Here is an 18,689-nt window from a genome sequence, read left to right as displayed (position 1 = left end):
ACAATTAGCAAACATTAATTGAATTTTTAATGTCTTTTAAATTGTTAAGGTTTTAATTGACCAAACAATAAAACTTACTTTGACTTGGTCAATGCTTTTCTAAAAGCAGTGACAGACTGCACTAAGGACTATCTACACTGTTGAATGTTCAATGTTGCTTCACTTTGACAAATGCACGGTTTGATTTAGTTGCAGTTAGGCAACAAAGGGCAAAATAAACTTTCTAATTCTGCACACTTTTGTTTAAAGGTTTAGGTCCAGGGATGCTATGATGTAAGGGCAACGATGGTCTTCCATTTCAAAACTGGCTGTGTTAAAATTAATGAAATTCTGTCCAATTCACGAAGAAGATGACGAATTAAGTAGGTGGGCAGGTGGGGTGCGGAAACCAGAGTAATCCGTTCCTGTTAAGAAGCATATGCTTTTGTTTGTAAAGAGAAGTGGAAATGGGGATTGAGGATTGAAGGACGGCTTGGCCTAGTTGTATTATGGTCTAAACAAATCAAGATAAATGTAAACAAAGAACTTTAAACAGGAAACAAGGGCTTTGCCCTTTATTACAGCATATAGCACTCTACAATAGAAATCTAAAGGCTGTTCAGGACATGTAGAAGTGCTGCAGAATATTAGCAGCTCCTTTACTTAGAAGGGTCCCTGTTCTTTAGTATGGGACTTCCTGCTCCTGATGCAGAATACAGAAACATGGGAATCAAGACCAGATGTGGTTTTTCGAAGGATTCACTAATGACAGAGTTTCTCCTAGCCTCCCAGGGGATGCCGTAAACCATGCACATGCAAACTACATATGCTAGTCTTAATTTCATCAACATCTCGCCCGTCATGTTTTAAACCTCTCAATTAGCACTGCACGACTTACCGTAGACGGACACTTTTCTTTCTGTTCTAGTGAGGAGAAACTTGTGCAACTTCTGAACATACTCCTTCTCCAAGATGGCGCCACTCATGTTGTGAATAAAGACTGCTGCTGAGCTGTAGGCCTCCAACATTGGCCCGAGAAGCCTTTGCAGGAAGGCAATGAACTGCTGGTGTTCCTCAGACTGGCTTATCTAAATTAAAAGAGATAAAAGCTTGGAAATCACTATAAAAACCAACAAGTAAAAGCTGTTACCTACATATCATAATAAAACGCCAAAAAATAAAACTATTAAAAATCAAATGCAAGCATTGGTCAACCAACAAAACCAAGGCCTTGATGACTGTGCAAGTTAAATACAAACTGCAGCTTACGGGCAACTGCAGCCGCTTACTTAGACAAACAAAAAACTATGATGTGAATATGCTGAAGTTAGATGTAATGCTTTTAAGCCTGCTGCACTTTGCTCCAGGTTCAGCAAATGACAATGCTAAGAAGTTGGTTAGCAAAGGTTCAGATAATTGTCAATCCCAACACATCCTTGGGAAAATGTGTAATTCATGAAATTAAGATAGATTGTACCCTATACTGTATACAACCAAAGAAATAAGGAGTATGGCAAAGCAATTATGGTCTGTGTTCCGTGCACTGCAGACGTGGCTGCATCGATTGTGCACAGTCAACACCCAAACCCTAGTCTCCAGTACCTTAAGGAAACGGTCCCTCTGCTCTTCACCAAAATCGCTGTCCTCGTCCTCTTCATCACTTCTCCAGGAGAGAGGATCGGGAATCTTCTTTTCCCATGAAGGCTCAGAAAGGCTGGGGCTCATATCTTCCTGCTCATCCTGGGCAGAACAAACACAATTGGAGTCCTGGGCATGAAACCACCAAACAGTCTTCATATCTGAACACAATCCACCAGCTTATGCACTCCGAATCACAAAATACTGCTATTAATCTGGTACAAATTGCAAGTGACTGAATATAATGCACACAGGACCATCAGGAAATTTGAGAATAGGCCACTATTGGAAAATGACATTATAAATTAGGACCAATACGCTGGATGCAGTGAAACGTCAGGTGGGAAGATTTCCCAGCTGTGGGTGAGTACTATTCAAATATAAAAAAAAAAACACCATTCATTAAAATATCTGTAGATTAGCATGTGCAACATTTTCAGTAGCGAAAATGAGCGTGCATTGCACGAACAGGATGCCAGAAGGGCGAGGATTCCAGCAGTGCATGTCAGACTTATGCATACACAATGCTAGTTACTACTACAACTACTACTACTACTACTACTACAGTGGTGGTGCTTGGAAAGGACGTGGAACTGGCCCCATTTTAGACCAGTCGCATTGATGGAAATGGCACTGAACCTAAATGGAAAGCTTTAATGTGATTGTCCTCTTGCTTACAACGTAGAACGCTTTTAGAATTTAAAAGCGAATAAAGAACTGGTTATAGTAGTCACATTTCAGGAACAATGAAGCCTGTGATAGTCGCAAGTAATATTTGAGCAGAGCGAGAGCCTAGGTTGCACATGTATTGATATGGGTCTATTGTGCCTCATAGAAAAAAACTATTTCACTTGCAAAATGAATGCTGTTCGCAAACTGGCACGCTGGAAATTAACGTTGGGTACACTTACTCAAGTGGGCACCATCAAGAGAACCGATACAGATCTTTATTTCAAAATCAATTGGTCTCATTCTCATGTTTAGCCCCTCCAATTTCCCAACTCCCCATTTCTCTTACACACTGGAATACTACTTATCTGATCTCCCCATAAAATTCTTATTGAAACAGCTGAGCAGTTGGATATCCATGTGGAATTCATGGGTATCATGTCTTTTGCAAATCATAACAATACAGGCTGGTCAAACTGACTTGTGTTATATTTTACTACTGGTTAGATCGAAGTCAGCATTGGTTGGTTACAAAGATATTACAGTAGGTAGGTTATAGACATTTATAATATACAACAACATCTCGCTATGATATTCAGGTTAACTTGTTCTTTAAAAGTACTCGCCTGGAACGGTGGGCCTGAAGAACAATGTATTCTGATCTGCGAAACAACTTTCCATTTCATGCTCTAAAAGCAAGGCAGTATTTTTAAAAGCAAAAACAATAAACTAACGTGCACGAACATTACATAACAGGACCTAAATGGTGCAAAAGCTATAGCCTTCACACCAGGCAGGCTAACATGATGGCACCAACCAGGTTTTCCAACCCTGATAAAAGATCAAAAGTTCTGGCACCTTATTCTTGGAAGACAAGAGGAGGAAGTCTTAAGTCCATTCGAAAATGGTGAATGGATCCCTTATGAACTCATGTCATCACATCAACATCTCCTACAGTTCGCTGTGATGAGGGGGAGTAGGCAGACTAAAACCTCTATAATGGGCTGATCATTCAAAGTGTAGATTTGTGTGAAAGTCAATTCTTGGTACATCCAAACTATTCTTTCACTCTTTGAAGATTGCTAAATTGAGGCCACTGAGTAGGATAACAGGCATACAAATTCATAACACTGTGAAATGGCAATATTAAGGTACCAAGCGCTGCTTGAAAATACATAGGTTAGAACGCTGTGAAAGGACTACATTGTAGTCGTAAGAGGGTGAAGAAAAAGATTAATTAGAATTGTACATTGGAGATCTCGTAAATATGACTCAGCAATGTGAGCAGAGACTTACCTCCGCCACTAGCAGTATGCCGTACTTCACAAACCTTTCCACAGCTTCATGGCACACCTGGTAAAACATCTGACAGGGCTAAAAACAAAAAAAAAAGAGAAATCAACCTAAACAATCCGAAACATATTCTTGAACAACTGATGCACTCTTTCACATGCTCGAGAAATCTGAGTTAACAAATGCCTGCTGAAAAATCCTAAATTGCCAATAAACACTGAAAATGCAGCGTTAGCAACAGTAAGCTAAACCTCACAAAAATACTAAGGCATATGAAACAAACTTTTAGTCCAGCTAAGTAGATATTGTGTAAACAAGGAGATTGCTTTTAAAGCAACAATTAATAAGTAAACTAGGTATCAAATCATTATCATCTGTGCAGAGTAAATAGTTAACCCTAATATAATAAAAAAATAAAACAAATACAAATTTACAGCAAAGTCAAATTATTATTAGAAAAGCAAGTAAAATAATAGGTCTCAGCTCCAAAAGGCTGTGCTTTTTGCCAATGGCATGTGGGCACTTGAGTCAAGACACAGGCACATGCATGGCAGGCAATCTTGAAATAGGTTTAGTATGAAAGAAATCTAATTGCAAGATTGCCGCCGATGCACACATGTATTTATGAAACATGCACATTAATGCGTCTCAACTAATAGTATTTATTTGTAATTTACTGTTCACATATGACAGACGGCCATGGGAACGTTTGGCGAATTGTGCAGCTCACTGGGGACTCTGTCCTACACTTCCTGCTGCCTGCTTTCGGAGAGGAGGACGGGGCTGTGACCAGTCCCCAACACGTGCTGAAAAGCGCCCACCATGTACCACGGGACGTCTGGTGGATTGTGAGCTTCACTGGGAACTCTTTGTCCCACAATACCTGCTGTCTTAGAGGAGGAGAGGCATTGGCATGTTGAGGATTTTACTAGCTGCTCACTCCAGTTGCTACAAACCTGGGTGTCTCACTGCTTCCCCTGTGGGATCAGGGTCCTCAAAGCTTTGGCCATCCTCTCCTGGAAAAAGCCACAAGTCATCGCCAACACTCGGAGGTACACCTCAACAGTTTTTAAGATTTGTTTAGTTGTGGCATAAAAGTACATTGCTAACTTAATGTGAGTGGGTCACAAGCAGCGAGGCTATTAAATTAACGTTACTCGAAAAGATATTCTGTCTTTGACTCTTCGGGGGGTCATAACCTCTTCTCTTTGGACCATCACTCTACGGGGAGTAATCGATTGATCAGCTTGACTATGCAGGACCCACTGACACACTGATATATCTAGTTGCCCTAAGCATAACCCCGGTATATTATTATGTCACACCAAGTTTGCTGCTGCCTATACGCCTATTGGGAAACAAAGAGTACCAGTACCTGCCTCCAAGCCCCACTCCAATAAAACCGTGGATGCATTTTCGACACGTGCAATGGGTGTAACTGATAAGGAGATTGAGTTGCTGAAATGTTGCATCTCTCTCTCCTCTTCAATTTCCTTGGTGCCTCTGGAACCTGCCTGGTTCCTCAGATTCAGATATGGGGACAGTAGTGAGTCTGTTGGATAGAGGGTCACCTATCTGACCCACCCATCCGTGGCTTTTTTTTCATCTATGCCCAGTACTTCCTACCATTTCTCTGGACCAGAAGTTTTGGTGGTCCCTAACAAAGACAAAAGGGCAGCATTGGAAAAGAAAGCTACTGGGAGCGGACATGCTTGGTTGTAATCACGCGATGGACCTTTTCATGTATGTGTGACTATAAAGGGCATCGCTCCGTTGCCAGACCTCGATGCTGGTACCCCCGAAAAATCTAGGGTTAATATTCCTTCAGCAACCAGGTAGGACTCACCTGGTTTGTGTGCTAGCGATTAGCCCTTCGGAGAAAGTTTGAGATCTACAGACCTGAAGAATGCCCCTGACCTGTTAAGGCTACACTTTAGGGCAGAAACAGGTTGGCTTAAAAGTGACAATTTGAGCCCCTGTCCTTAAATTTATCGTCTCATTTCGGTTTTTTGACATACCCAAGGTCCCCACCATTAAAGGTGTTAGACCGGGGAACCTCCAGGTATTTTTATTTAATCTGGATCCAGTCTCTGTCTAGTAGTTTTAGATCAAGAACTACCTCTTGTCAGGGTCTGTCAGGAGGTCGAGTCCGCACAGGTGGTATTATCCTACCCCGGTGAGGAGAGGTTGCTGAGGATGAGGCAAGACATGTGTGTGTGAGGCTTAATCTTCCATAAGAATGGTCTTCCTTCATTTTCTGACAGGAATTCGGGGACATCCATACTCTGGGACTTGGACTTGTATCCCCAGAATTTGGGAAACATTCTATCTTTTCTTCTTTTTTGTGGAGCTACCGTACACTTGTTGTGATTGAGTTAGAAGAAAGAGACAGGAGGCGAGTAGCAAATAGAAACACACCAGGGTTAATACTATCCAGTCACCCAAGGTGAAAGATCTGCCTGCCCAGGGAAAAAATACGACAGAAATTTTATTGGATTCTTTTAATGACACTTTGATCACTGCCCTGGACACTAGGTTGGAACAGATTTGGGATCGGTTGGCTGCAATTTAGTTGGAACAATTAGTGCAATCCGTGAGAGAAAGCATTCCCACCCTTGCCCTGACCCACCTCCCTGTCGGTATCATCCAGAGGTCTTGTCAAATGGCGGCAGGCGAAAGGCCAGTCAAGTCGTAGGTTGTACAGGGTAATACTTCGTCTATTACACCCAGTCCACTCTCATCCGTTAACATGCAGGCCTGCCCTGACAGAGGTGCCTCAGGAGTTATTCGGTCCAGGGGCAGAGGGAGCTGCTCGTCCACATGGCACTTTTCAAGGCACAAAGACAGCGGAATTAGTAAACACCCCTAGATCGAGTCGATGCCCTCTCAATCTACTACAGCTAACCCTAACTTACCACAAGAAGCTAGACTTTAGTTGTTGTCCTGGGCAATGTGTCTCTGCTTAAGCTAGACGACATAGAAAGACAAACTTGGTTTTATCCTTAGCGGAAGTTAAGAAGGGTATATCTGTCCTAACAGAGTAAGGCCACTGGACCCAACGGAAAATCCCCTCAGACACATATACTTGTGATTTTGAGGTATGGGCCTCAGTCATGACCTCTCCTATCAATGTGATGGTAAGAGAGGGACCTCCGCAGTTATGGGCGTCTTCTATCATTGTCCCAGTCTTCAAAAAGCGGGGCAGGAACAACCCTTAATGTTACAGGCCCATCTCGCTGCTTGATTCGGTCGTGAGTTAGAAGGTAGAAGGGCGAATGCTCCTGGATATATTAGGGAAGTGGACCAAGGAAAAAGATTCTTTCATTAGTGAAGTATGGATCTCGTTCCAGGAGGTCAACAGTGGATCAGTGCTTGAACCTCTTTGTCTTCGGTAAATATACAATTTTCCTCCCTAGTACAATCAATTTGGGGTTTATAGATCTTTCCTCGGCGTTTGACCGAGTAAACGGAGAACAACTTTTGCAGATTATGACATTTATGGGGGTGGATCTCAACATTGTCCTCTTTTTAAGAGCTCAGCACATAAACACTATGGCCTCTGTACGTTATTCAAAAGACCTTGAATTTCACGAAGTTTTCGCATTAAAAGAGGGCCACAACAGGGCTGCATCCTGGCCCCGTTTCTATTTAACTTGTACATTAACACATCGGAGCAGGCCTTGATTGACACCAAAGTAGATTGCCCACATGTGGATGCTTGGTGTCTACTGGTGCTCTTATATGTGGACAATGCGGTCATTAAGGCTTAAACTGCCAGGGGATTACTGTCCTTACTGAATTCTTTCACAAACTTCATGGAGAATCTGGATTAATTGGTTAGTGTAAAAAAAAAAATTGTGGTGGTGGTTAGTCCTCGCACGACTAAGTCATGTAGGTTTATCCTGGGGTCTAGTGTCCTCTCAAAGATGGGTTTGTTTCTTGACATGTCACTGTGTTGGCGCCCTCTTGTGAGCAGGAAAAAGGAAGAATTTACATGGGTAAATGCTGCTGTGTTTAGTTTAGCCTTAAGACTAGGAAGATGTCAAGGCCTTATGACAGATGTATTAGGCAAAATGCATTTCTAAGGCAGTTTATGGGAGAGAAGTCTGGGGGTATGTCAATCAGGCTAAACTACAGACCGTAGAAAACTACTTTCGGAGACGTGTCTTGTGCATCTCGTGCAGCGCCCCCACATTGTCTATTCTTGAGGAACTGGGCGTCTGCTACATAACAGACGTTACAGCATTTCACTCCCTTTCTCTATGGTTATACATTTGGACTAGGCCTGAGGCCAATCTGAACAAGGAGATTTTAAAAGACTGCATGTCCCTTGATCAGCCGCATCCCCTGGCTCAAGTATATTAAGGATATTTCTCAGAGCCTAGGTAGGAGTGAGCTGTTTGGCTCTCTAGAGGGAATTCTTAGGACTGATCTAAATCAGCAAAAGAAAATGTATTTTGCCTTAGATCTCGCTCCCCCCGCCCCACTTCCCCCTAAAGGGAGGAGCGGGGGATACAGGGGCCATCCACTTTATCTTGCGGCTACGACAAATTGCCTTCACAGGACACCATGCATTCCCCGATGGTTTGTAAATTTTATGATGTTCCAAGGAAAACATACATTATTCCGTTGTTAAAAAGAATGAATTTCTCTCAATAAAAATTGGCCCTTTTGTACCAACAAATGCTTTTGGAAGAAATTGTTTTTAATGTGGCTGTTTCCTGATAACTGCTATTAGACTGAGAATAAACGGTGATTAATCATCCAATCTGTCTGGTAACGGCTGTTTTTTTAAAAAACTGGACCGGATTTATATATAAACTCTTTTCTATATACCCTTTTAAGATGTATTTATTGCAATTTATGCTTCATGTTTTAAATTATGTGTGTATTTTTTCGTATTGAGTATGCTTAGCATATTTTAATATTGGCGTTTTTTTTTTTTGTATCTCGCTTTTGCTTTTATGGTTTTTTTGTATCTTGCTTTTGCTTTTATGGTTTTCATTCAAAGAACTGAATAAAGCTTACATTGAATTGATAGACGGCCATGTTAGAATGGTAAATTGGTATGTTTAAAAAAGAAATCCTAATCCAAATAAAAGAAAGCAAGCAGCTTGATCGCCTTTTGCAGCTGCCGGGCAGTTCCAACATTAATAAAAACACAAAAAAAAACCCTGAGAGTGAAATCAGACCACGTAGGGGAGAGAGCACGTATGCTCTTCATTGAGAGCTTATAACATCTTTTAAAATTTTCGCTCAAGAATGTGTTGGAAGGATACAACTCATCGAAACAGAACACTGCAAAACCAAAATGCTCCTAGGTGGGACAAATACAAGATAGTCATCAAATCGAGAGCAGACTACTGAGATTGCTAAACAAGCCATCCAATTATAAGCAAGGGATGGGCCAAAGCCTACTCTGACTATATGAATAGGAACTCAATGTTTCCTGTCTGGTAGTCGATTTGAGAACTGCCCTAGCACAACTCTGCTATCCACAGATACTGTTCTGCACCCATCAGTCCTTATTGGGCAGATGGTGTTGATTGGCTTTAAGTCTACATTGCAAATTCTAGGCTCTGGAACTGCCAGACAAATGTATTGGGAATGTAAGTGGCATGCCCAGAATAAACAGACCAAAAAACAAGGAAGGGTTTGGACTCCAATCAGTAAGGCAGAGCCCCAGTTCAACAATAAACAACAAAATGCCAGTACTGATACACAATTCACATGTCAACGGCAGCACATTGAAGTGAAACAATTTAACCACGGAACCTCTGTTTTCATATGAGTTAATCAGAATGTATTCATCATCATAATCACATATATGAATCCTATGGACATAATTCAATACCATTACAATCTTTTTTTTTTTTTTAAAAACCTTTAATCTCACCACACCACAATAAATCTCCTTTTAGAGCATTCCTCCACCCACCGTCAATTCACTTCCACACCCATACCATCCGACCTTTTCGGACATACTTTCACAGTCATCCACTACTCCCACTCCCCACACCTTCCGGCAGCCCAACACCCTACCCATTTTTCAAAGTTTTCAAAACAATACCCAATTAAAAATACAATTACACTACAGGCCAAAAAAGAATAAATTCAAAAAGTCACAACATTTTTCAATTATTTTCATATTATGTACACAAAATTGGCCACAACAAGGTCGAGGCGTTTCAAACCCCTCCAAGTCCGGGGTTCTCTCAGGACCAGAAAGCTCAATGATGTCGCTAGATCAGCCGATCTAAGCTTCATATAGAATCAAAATCTGTATTAATCTCGGCGGTCAGTCGTAGACCGCAAGTCGTTGAGTCCCCGATATGTTGTCTAGAGGGTTTCAGTTGGGAGTCCTTGATCACCAAATTTTCCAGTGAGCCGTGGAGCTACATACACGGCGGATTGACTCGCGTTGAAGGAAATGGGACGCAAGCCACACCAATTAAAAAAATTTACCCAGGCGTCCATGGGCTGTTCAAATTGGAAAAAAGGACTCCCAACTGAAACCCTCTAGACAACATATCGGGGACTCAACACCTTGCGGTCTACGACTGACCGCCGAGATTAATACAGATTTTGATTCTATTTGGTACATCTTTGAAATGTTTCCAAAGTCATATAGTTCATTAAGATGGAGCTGTATATCATCCATATACATGTGTTAGGAAATTGCGTAGGTAAGCAAAGTCATGTAAATATTGTAGGAAGGAGGTAATCTATGAGAGCATTGTGAAACTGAATACTGTTGCCTACGTCTGTTGAAGATCACCCCTTGGTCAATTAGGCTAAGATGTCTAATAAAATCAAGGCTCTTTTGGATGCTGAATAGTTAGTTATTCTATTATATTTATTAGAGTTATATTAGTTCCCGGACTGTCTGGTTTCAGACTTACGGTCACTTAGAAATCCATTCGATTCTAGATGTGGAGACAGTTGACAGAGGAAATATCCTTTGTGTGCACAGGGTAGCCTTGAAAGGGGTCTAAAACTGAAATGATTAACAGATATGCAGAAAGTTTCTTAACTATACAAGTGACGGCGGCATTTTTGAGACAAACAGTTGAGGTGTAGCTGATTGGCCTGGTAATGTGTAGTAACAGTCTGGTGAGATGCATTGCAACAAATGTGGCATTACAGAAATCCCATGACATGTACAATATTGCGAAGGACAATTAGATTTTTTGCATCAACATCAGTTACTAGAGTGAATACACAAAAAGGGGTTGGACATGAAGATGCTGTCATGTGTGGCACCTGGGTCCTGGGTTGGTGGGCTAAATGCTTGATCCTAGAGAATTGATTTTACTGATGAAGGATACATGATTAATACAGACCAATACTGTGATTGACTTATCAGCCTTAGTGATGTGAACCTGGAAGAATTACTTATAAGCTATAGCGCAAGCTGATTTACGTACTGTAATAGAGGTGGAATGGGACAGGAGGTTGGATGTTTCCATCTTTTTACCAATGTTGTAAATTACTACTTTAATTTTCAGAGGTTTTCCATGAACCAATTGCTCACCTTTAAAGGGCTTGGCTTAAGAGTTGAAATAGAGGCCAATGTATCAAGTGCAGTTTTAACTATTGTTTTTAGGTGTGGTGGGATTTCCTGGAAGCTTCTAGTGTAGGTCACATGAATCCAGGAGGAATTAAGTGAAGTTTTCGGATTACAGTTTACTCAAATTTCTACATTTAGTGGGGTGCCCTGGATCTGTGAAGAGTTGACATTTATGGAAGAATTTGATTAGAAGTGCTCGGACCAGAATAAGCTCTGGATTCTTTGAAGGTGGAGAACATGAATTGTGGAGAACAACATATTAAGGCGGGAAACATCCACTAGTACACGGACATTTCTTCGCGTACCGTTACTACGCAAGCGTTAGTACGCATGCGATGTAACAACGCGTCCCTTTAGTAGGCATGCTGTTGCATCGCATGCATTGTACAACGCATGCGTAGGGGGTGGGTACTAGTCACGACGGACATTTGCAAAGAGAGTCTGACGGAGGAAGCCGGTGGAAGCATGAAGGGGAGAAGATATGAACCACGTGTGTTAAGAGGTAAGTGGGGCTGTGAAGGGGCTGTGTAGGGTAGTGCAGGGTTGTGTACTTCTGTAGTGTATTATGGTTTAGTGAAGTGTCGTTGGGTTAGTGTTTTAGGGTAGTGTTGTGGGTTATTGAAGTCTAGGTTAGTGTTTTAGGGTTTAGTGTAGTGTCGGGGGGTTATTGGTTTAGGGTAGTGTTGTGGGTTAGTGTAGTCTAGGGTTGTGTTTTAGGGTTTAGTGTAGTGTCGTGGGGTTAGTGTTTTAGGGTTTAGAGTAGTGTTGTGGGCTTAGTGATTTAGGGTTTAGGGTAGTGTTGTGGGTTAGTGAAGTCTAGGGTAGTGTTTTAGGGTTTAGTGTAGTGTCGGGGGGTTAGTGTTTTAAGGTTAAGGGTAGTGTTGTGTGTTAGTGATGTGTAGTGTAGAGTTTTAGGGTTAAGTGTAGTATGACACGTTATTCCGCATACAATTATTATTACTAGGTAAGTTTTTACTTCACATACCATAACACTTTCATTGTAATGGTATGCAAAGTAAAAACTTGCGTAGTAACGGTTATTGCGAAGTAATAACCGCGTAGTAAAAGCATGCGAAGTAATGGCATGCGAAATAACGTCTCATATTCATTAAGGCAGCTGTCCTCTGGAGTAAGTAGGGAATTCAACCAATTTTGCGAAGCCACGAGCATTCATTTCTCCAAAGATGCTCTGGCTGTATGAATTTGTAGGGGCATCAACGCAGATTTTCAGATTGCCTAGCATGAAGGCCCACAGCTAAGAGGTAGAAAATAAGTGGTAGGCGAAGTCAGGAAAGTCAGACGAGAGCATGGGGTGTTTTTTTTCGGAGGAAGAAAAATCCCTATAAATGTGGTCAGGCTGGAAATTACCTTGGACAGCAGAAGCATGGGCAAACACTGGTCGAACATTTCATTTCTGCAGTCAGGCTCTACTTTTTCCATCTTGAATACATAGGGACTGTAATATATGATGTTGCGAAGGTTGCAATATCTAGGCAGAACGGCTCCAAATCTTTAACTAATGCCCACTCTTCCAAACATTTTGGGGCGCTATAGCTAATCAAATATTAAAAACTGTGGAGAGAAGGTTGCCACTTAACCACATGAACATTACGGTTAAAAATAAGTGAGAATGTTGAATTTAATTCCCTACTTCAAAAACTGCTACTGCCAACAAAAGCTTCCCTTCCTGATTTTCTGCTGTGGAATGATTATATAGTGAAAAATAAATTGTCAATGTAAATTCTACTATGCAAAGGTCAAAGATTTTCCAGATTGCGGAATTTAAAAAAAAAAAAAAAAGAATTTGAAAGAAAACTAGGTTTTTATTCTCACTTTTTTGTGCCTTTCTCTTTTTCTCGCTCCTTTTTAGGTTTCGCCAGCGTGAACTCTTGCATTTAATATATCTTAAAATCAGTTCCCATTGCCAAATTACTGTGTTCATATGCTTTTGTGTGGAATTCATTTTTTGTTACCTTCCCCTGCTGCACACATTTACAATACTACTAAAGCTGTTCACACTGTTTAAGCCCCATTCATTGTCAAGCTAAGATCTCTTCCCATGCAAAAGGCAAAAAGCTTCTAACCGTATGCTAGAATGCTTGCTTTTCATTCCTTAACTGTAAGCAGATGCTTTAGCCTTAGTACATTTGTGGCATTTCCTGTTTATGCCTTAGTACCTTTTTTGCACTTTGTAGACATTATCGGATTGGTTTTTTTCAACATCATTTTTGATCATTATGATCAAATTCTAAATGTTGTAATAAACATTACAGGTTAAAAATAAAGTTAATATACAAGAGCTATGCTATATTTTACTATTAAACAGGCAGCCACAAGGGCAGTTACCTTGCAGACAACAGGGTCATGATGTGAATGGTGCAGCAGGTGCAGTAGCACCGGGCCCAAACGTTGTCAGAACTCCTCTAAACACATAATATTGCTATACTTTACTACTAAATAGGCAGTCACAATTGCAGTTACGTTGCAGTTTAAAGAGACTATATTTGAATGGTGCAGTGGCACCAGGGCCAAAAGATCTAGGAACCCCACTAAACACAGATTATTGCTAAGATGTAAAACTAAACAGGCAGTCACAAGTGCAGTTAACTTGAAGGCAACAGGGTCATGATTTGAATGGTGAAGCAGGTGCAGTAGCATCAGGCCCAAAAGCTCCGGGCACCCCCACAAAACACACATTATTGCTATATTTTACAACTAAACAGGGAGTCTCAAGTGAAGTTATCTTTTAGGCACTAGGTTCATGATGTGAATGGTGGAGCAGGTGCAGTGGCCCTGGGACAAAAAGTTGTCAGAACTCCTCTAACACCTAATATTGCTATGTTTTAACAGTAAACAGGCAGTCCAGTCACAATTGCACTTACCGTGCAGTTGAAAAGGACTTGATTTAAATGGTGCAGCAGGTGCAGTTGCACAGGGCCAAAAGTTATCATAACTGCACTAAACACCAAATATTGTTATATTTAACAACTAAATAAGCAGTCACACGTGCAGTTACCTTGCAGCCACTAGGGTCATGATCTCAATGGTGCAGTGACATCAGGGCCAAAAGCTCTAGGAACCCCTCTAAACACCAAATATTGCTATATTTTACTACTGAATAGGCAGTCACAAGTGCAGTTATCTTGCAGGCACTAGGGGAATGATTTTAACTGTACAGCAGGTGCAGTGGCATAGGGCAAAAAAGTAGTCAGAACTCCTCTAAACACATAATATTGGTATCATATCAATTAATTCTATTATTACCCTCTTTCATTTTTCGAAATTTTTCTATTACTTACCCGCACTAAACCACTAGTAACAGCACAATAAAATGTTTTTTATACATAAACAAGTCATAACACTTTAAAAGACTTTCAGTAACTTATATTGTACAACTACTCAGTAAGCTACAACTTACAAAAATAACTGCTTATTATTAGTCACATAGGCGAAACCTAATGCATTTACCAGTGCTTGTTCCCTTTTATTTTTGCTGCATCCCACTGATAAATTACTACTGTTCTGGTGTTTCTGTAGATACAGATCAATATTTTTATTGTACATGTGTCAATAGTTATTCTTAGTCACTATTACAAATAAATGTAAAAAACAAAAAACGCGATACCGAGTCTAGAAAGAAATCAGCTACTGAGTTTTAAGACGTCTCAGTTTGTTAATGTGTTATACACTGGCAAAATCAACATAAATTAAGGGAAATCAAATAAATGAATCGGGTACGGGAGCAGAAAGTAGACTTAAAACACATGCTTGCAATCTGAAATACTTTGCAAGAATTTAGGAAAGAGCTGAAGATAAACCACCATTCATTAAGAATGTAGTACAAGACTAACAAATAGTCTCCAATAAAAGGAGGTCTACATTTCTGATAACTGCAGTGGTGTTGCCAGATTGTGTACTGTCACAGAATGTATTTCTCATGCAGTCTCAAATTAGACTACTGAACCCTTCGTCTGCAGTTTCTTGTCAAAACTATAGATCGTTCAATGGGGAGAGGATCAAGATCTGCTGACATTAGAGAAGTTATGATAAAATACCTTGATGTGCAGCGTTAAAGAGTAGTGTAAAAATCCTATTTACCCCACTAACTGCTCTGATTTAACTACCTACAAAATTACTAACAAATTGGACTACTGTTTTTTTTTTGTAAATATTAGCACTTTGACTTCTATTTTAGATACGAAGAAAACAATATATAATTGTAGAACCATGAACCACTGAACTCACCAGTGAGATGATGCTTTCATTAGAAAGTAGGTAGCATAGGCTAGCCGCAGTGCGTATGAGACCTTCCTGGCTGATGCCTTGGGAGGCGTTACGAGACCCATCATTGTAGCTTTTACTCTCTTCGGCATGAAGACTGCAGGCTGCAGCAGAGCATGGAACACAATTAAGTAAATTATTCTCTTAAGCAGTCCTTCCAGAATGGAACAACAGACATCGCGTGTACAACAATTAATGTGTAGGGTTGAAAGGCTTTGGTGCAAATTCCATGTGACCACCAGCACCACATTTTAAGGACCTTGCTGAGCCAGTATGCTTTTGGGTGCAAGAGACCACTGCACGGACTAGGACGTGTTACCTGCTAAGAAAGTGCCCAGCCTGAACCTCACATACTAGTACTTCTGTCAAACTCATGCAGTAGCTCATAAATGGACAACAGACTATATGTTAGCCCTAAGGTTGCAGAATGATCGCATCAGTTTGCTGCCTCACCTTTTCATCATATCTCCACGTGCTCCTCCTTTAAATCCCCTTACTCAGAAATTCATTGGCAGGACAAGCACACAGTCTGAGTTTTAATTCAATAATGTTGCCGGCAAGGATTGTTTATGCTCTGGATGAAACAAAGGACCGGTTTCAGCAGATCAAGGTATTGTTTGAGGTACTGAAACCATTTGGCCAGGCCAAATCCTTGCACAGTGGCTGTCACCAGTGGCTCTAAACCTTTTGATTACTGCATCGCCACGCCAAATCATAACTAGAATCTGGGGAAGACAGAGTAATTTCTACAATTTATCCTCAATCCAATTCACCAAAATATAGAAACAAGTACACAACCCAGACAATCAAAAAAATACAGACATTATGAACTTTCAATTAGTTCACAAATACAAAACGAAAAATATTGATTTCCATGGGAAATTGAAGTTTTAAGATCTGCTTTTAGTTCTAAAAGACTACGTGAAATGCTAGACTCTAGCATATTACTTTGACTTTTTTGCTCATAATGCATGCTTTTGGCCAGCACATTACTGTGCTTCTGTTGAGGCCACCAATGGCTAATACTAGTTCCTGTTTGTTGTAACTGTGCTGCTCTATTCATCTTATTTAATTTTCTAAACAGCTGCAAACTCCAGGGGTTCATGGACCGCAGGTTTAGCACTTCTGGCTTACACCTTACACAAAAGATGGGCTATTAACCCACCATTGCATCCTGAGTTCTCTGCTTGGGATCGGAACCATCTACTTGCAACACATTAGGGAATGTGCCAGTTTCATCCACAAATGGTTGCCCTTGAGAGGTGGCTACCTGAATGAAGAAATGCACTCTGAAAGGATTGGCTTTCTTTCTCAAAATGGTTGGGACCAACTGAAATCCACTGGACATGTTGAAATGCCAACCATCCTTAGGACTGGATAATACTGCACCCCCTTGCATAGCAAGTTGTCACCTTTTAACTTGAAGACAGTCCTCACACCTGTGTGAAGAAAAACTGCACGAGATACAAATCGTGCGCTCCACGAAATACCTCGTATGCAAGGTTTACTTGTGGCCCTCGGAAGGCCACCCATGAAGTTTCTAATCACCACTGTGAGCCCTTGCACCTAGAAGACATGAGACCTGTGTGTTACATGTGGTGGCCTATCACTCCTGGTAGCCTCCTGCAAATGTAACCGAGGTGTACCTGCGGAAGAGACTACTTAAAGATTCAAAGATGAGGCTGTCTCCCACTGCGCTCCTGTGACGGTCGTTTAGGCCATTGTGAATTTCCATCAGCGGTACTCTGCAGACGCGATCTGCTGGTGCTGTGTGCTCTACATAGGTTAAGCCAGATTGTTTGAACAGCTGAATGCCGGCTCAATATCAACCGACCTGAGCACTATGTTGTGGAAAATAAACTGCAACTTCTCACACTTCTACAAAGACCGGCTGGCAGGCCAGATTTTGGAGAGACCTTAAACTCCCCTGTGAGATCCCAAACATGCAACAGACCTCATATATGATGAAATCAGACTAGGTTAAATTCTTGAGTAATTGCAAGCCTGATGTTTCTGCATGCACTCCCCTCCTGCTGAGCAAAAATGTGTTTTTAAATATATTTACTAGATGATGTAAAGTAAGCTAAGAGCCAAAGTACATGTTAAAATTAAATCGGGTGCTTGCTTAGTAGTAAAAGTCAATTTCTTTTCATATTCATGAAAAGAATACCCCTTCTTGGACAATCTATTGATTGCGATATCAATGCGGCCTAAACTGGACCTATTTTGCACTAAAGAGTAAGCCTTCAACCTTTAACATCACCAGCCATTCAAAGTCAAATCCTAAAAAGAAGGCCCTAACATTTCAGTGAGCTCGTAGTGTTAACTGAATTATGCATTTCCACTGACCGCTTCAATGCTTGCTGCTTGCTGAGGATTGCGTGAGTGCCCATGAGTTGTGTAAGGCACAAAGAATCTGACTGACCAAATGAATGAAAACAAGCAAAACAAAAAGTAACTATTTTATATAATGAAGAAAAACATGAAAAAGGGGATTCCTCACAAACCGGAATGGTACAAAAATGAGCTGATATGATAATGTGGCAAACAAATTACTTTGAAGGAACTAAAGGCTGAGTGCTCCTTGTGGGAAAGGTGTGCTTCTGCTTTCTTTCCAAACTGTGACTCAATAAGGTATGCATCAATGGTTTGTGGCCACAAAGCCAGTTGCAAACCATTAATAAGTTACTGACTTCCAAGTTACGGTGATAACTGATTTGCAAGGGAGGGGAGGTGCCCTCCTTGTACACCCTCCCCGTTGGAAATTAGAGAGGCAGCTTCACAGGACCACTGCCAACTCTCACTGAAGTTTTTCAAAACTGATATTTATTTAAACAGCCAGATTCTTTTAAGAAAATCCAACTGCTTTCTTTGGTTGTCTTTTTTTTTTAAAGGTTTTCCATTTTGAAATGCAAACACAGGGATGATGGCCTGCTGTCCCTTGTAGGCTACCATTCCTGTCACTGTATCCAACTGGAGATACCTAAATGAGACTTGAGTAATGAATATTAATTTGGCAAATCGTTCTGCAACCCTGTGATTCCTTATTTTGCAAATTGACCTATTAGTATATAGGTTGGTTCATAAAATCAGAAGTGATTTGCAGCACACATTGCAAATGCTTCTTTCAAATGCAATCTTGGTACATTTGGCCCTTTCTTTGTGTGCGACTATAGACATCAAGACGCTGTTTCTTCGGAGTCCTATTTCCCTTGCGGGACTCAGTGGATCACTTCAGAATTTTCCCACTGCTTCTTCT

At 40.9% G+C, this 18,689-nt stretch overlaps 1 protein-coding gene across 3 annotated transcripts in view; it reads right to left on the bottom strand.

The window, feature by feature from the left end:
• The window catches only part of GPAM (glycerol-3-phosphate acyltransferase, mitochondrial), a 225,049-nt gene that overhangs the window by 18,115 nt on the left and 188,245 nt on the right, over positions 1 to 18,689 (bottom strand). For all 3 annotated transcript variants that reach the window (XM_085603412.1, XM_085603411.1, XM_085603415.1), the window contains exons 16-19: positions 15,395 to 15,534; positions 3,583 to 3,660; positions 1,582 to 1,719; positions 878 to 1,067 (exon numbers count right to left, since the gene is read on the bottom strand). In XM_085603412.1, the coding sequence (XP_085459538.1) occupies positions 878 to 1,067; positions 1,582 to 1,719; positions 3,583 to 3,660; positions 15,395 to 15,534 (546 nt within the window). The remainder of the gene's footprint in view (positions 1 to 877; positions 1,068 to 1,581; positions 1,720 to 3,582; positions 3,661 to 15,394; positions 15,535 to 18,689) is intronic.

The sequence above is a fragment of the Triturus cristatus genome, chromosome 1_2 (genome assembly GCF_964204655.1).
Source record: "Triturus cristatus chromosome 1_2, aTriCri1.1, whole genome shotgun sequence".
In the NCBI taxonomy this organism is placed as follows: Eukaryota; Metazoa; Chordata; class Amphibia; order Caudata; family Salamandridae; genus Triturus; species Triturus cristatus.
The sequence above is the reverse complement of the archived record's forward strand: the minus strand, read 5'-3'. Positions and strand labels throughout refer to the sequence as shown.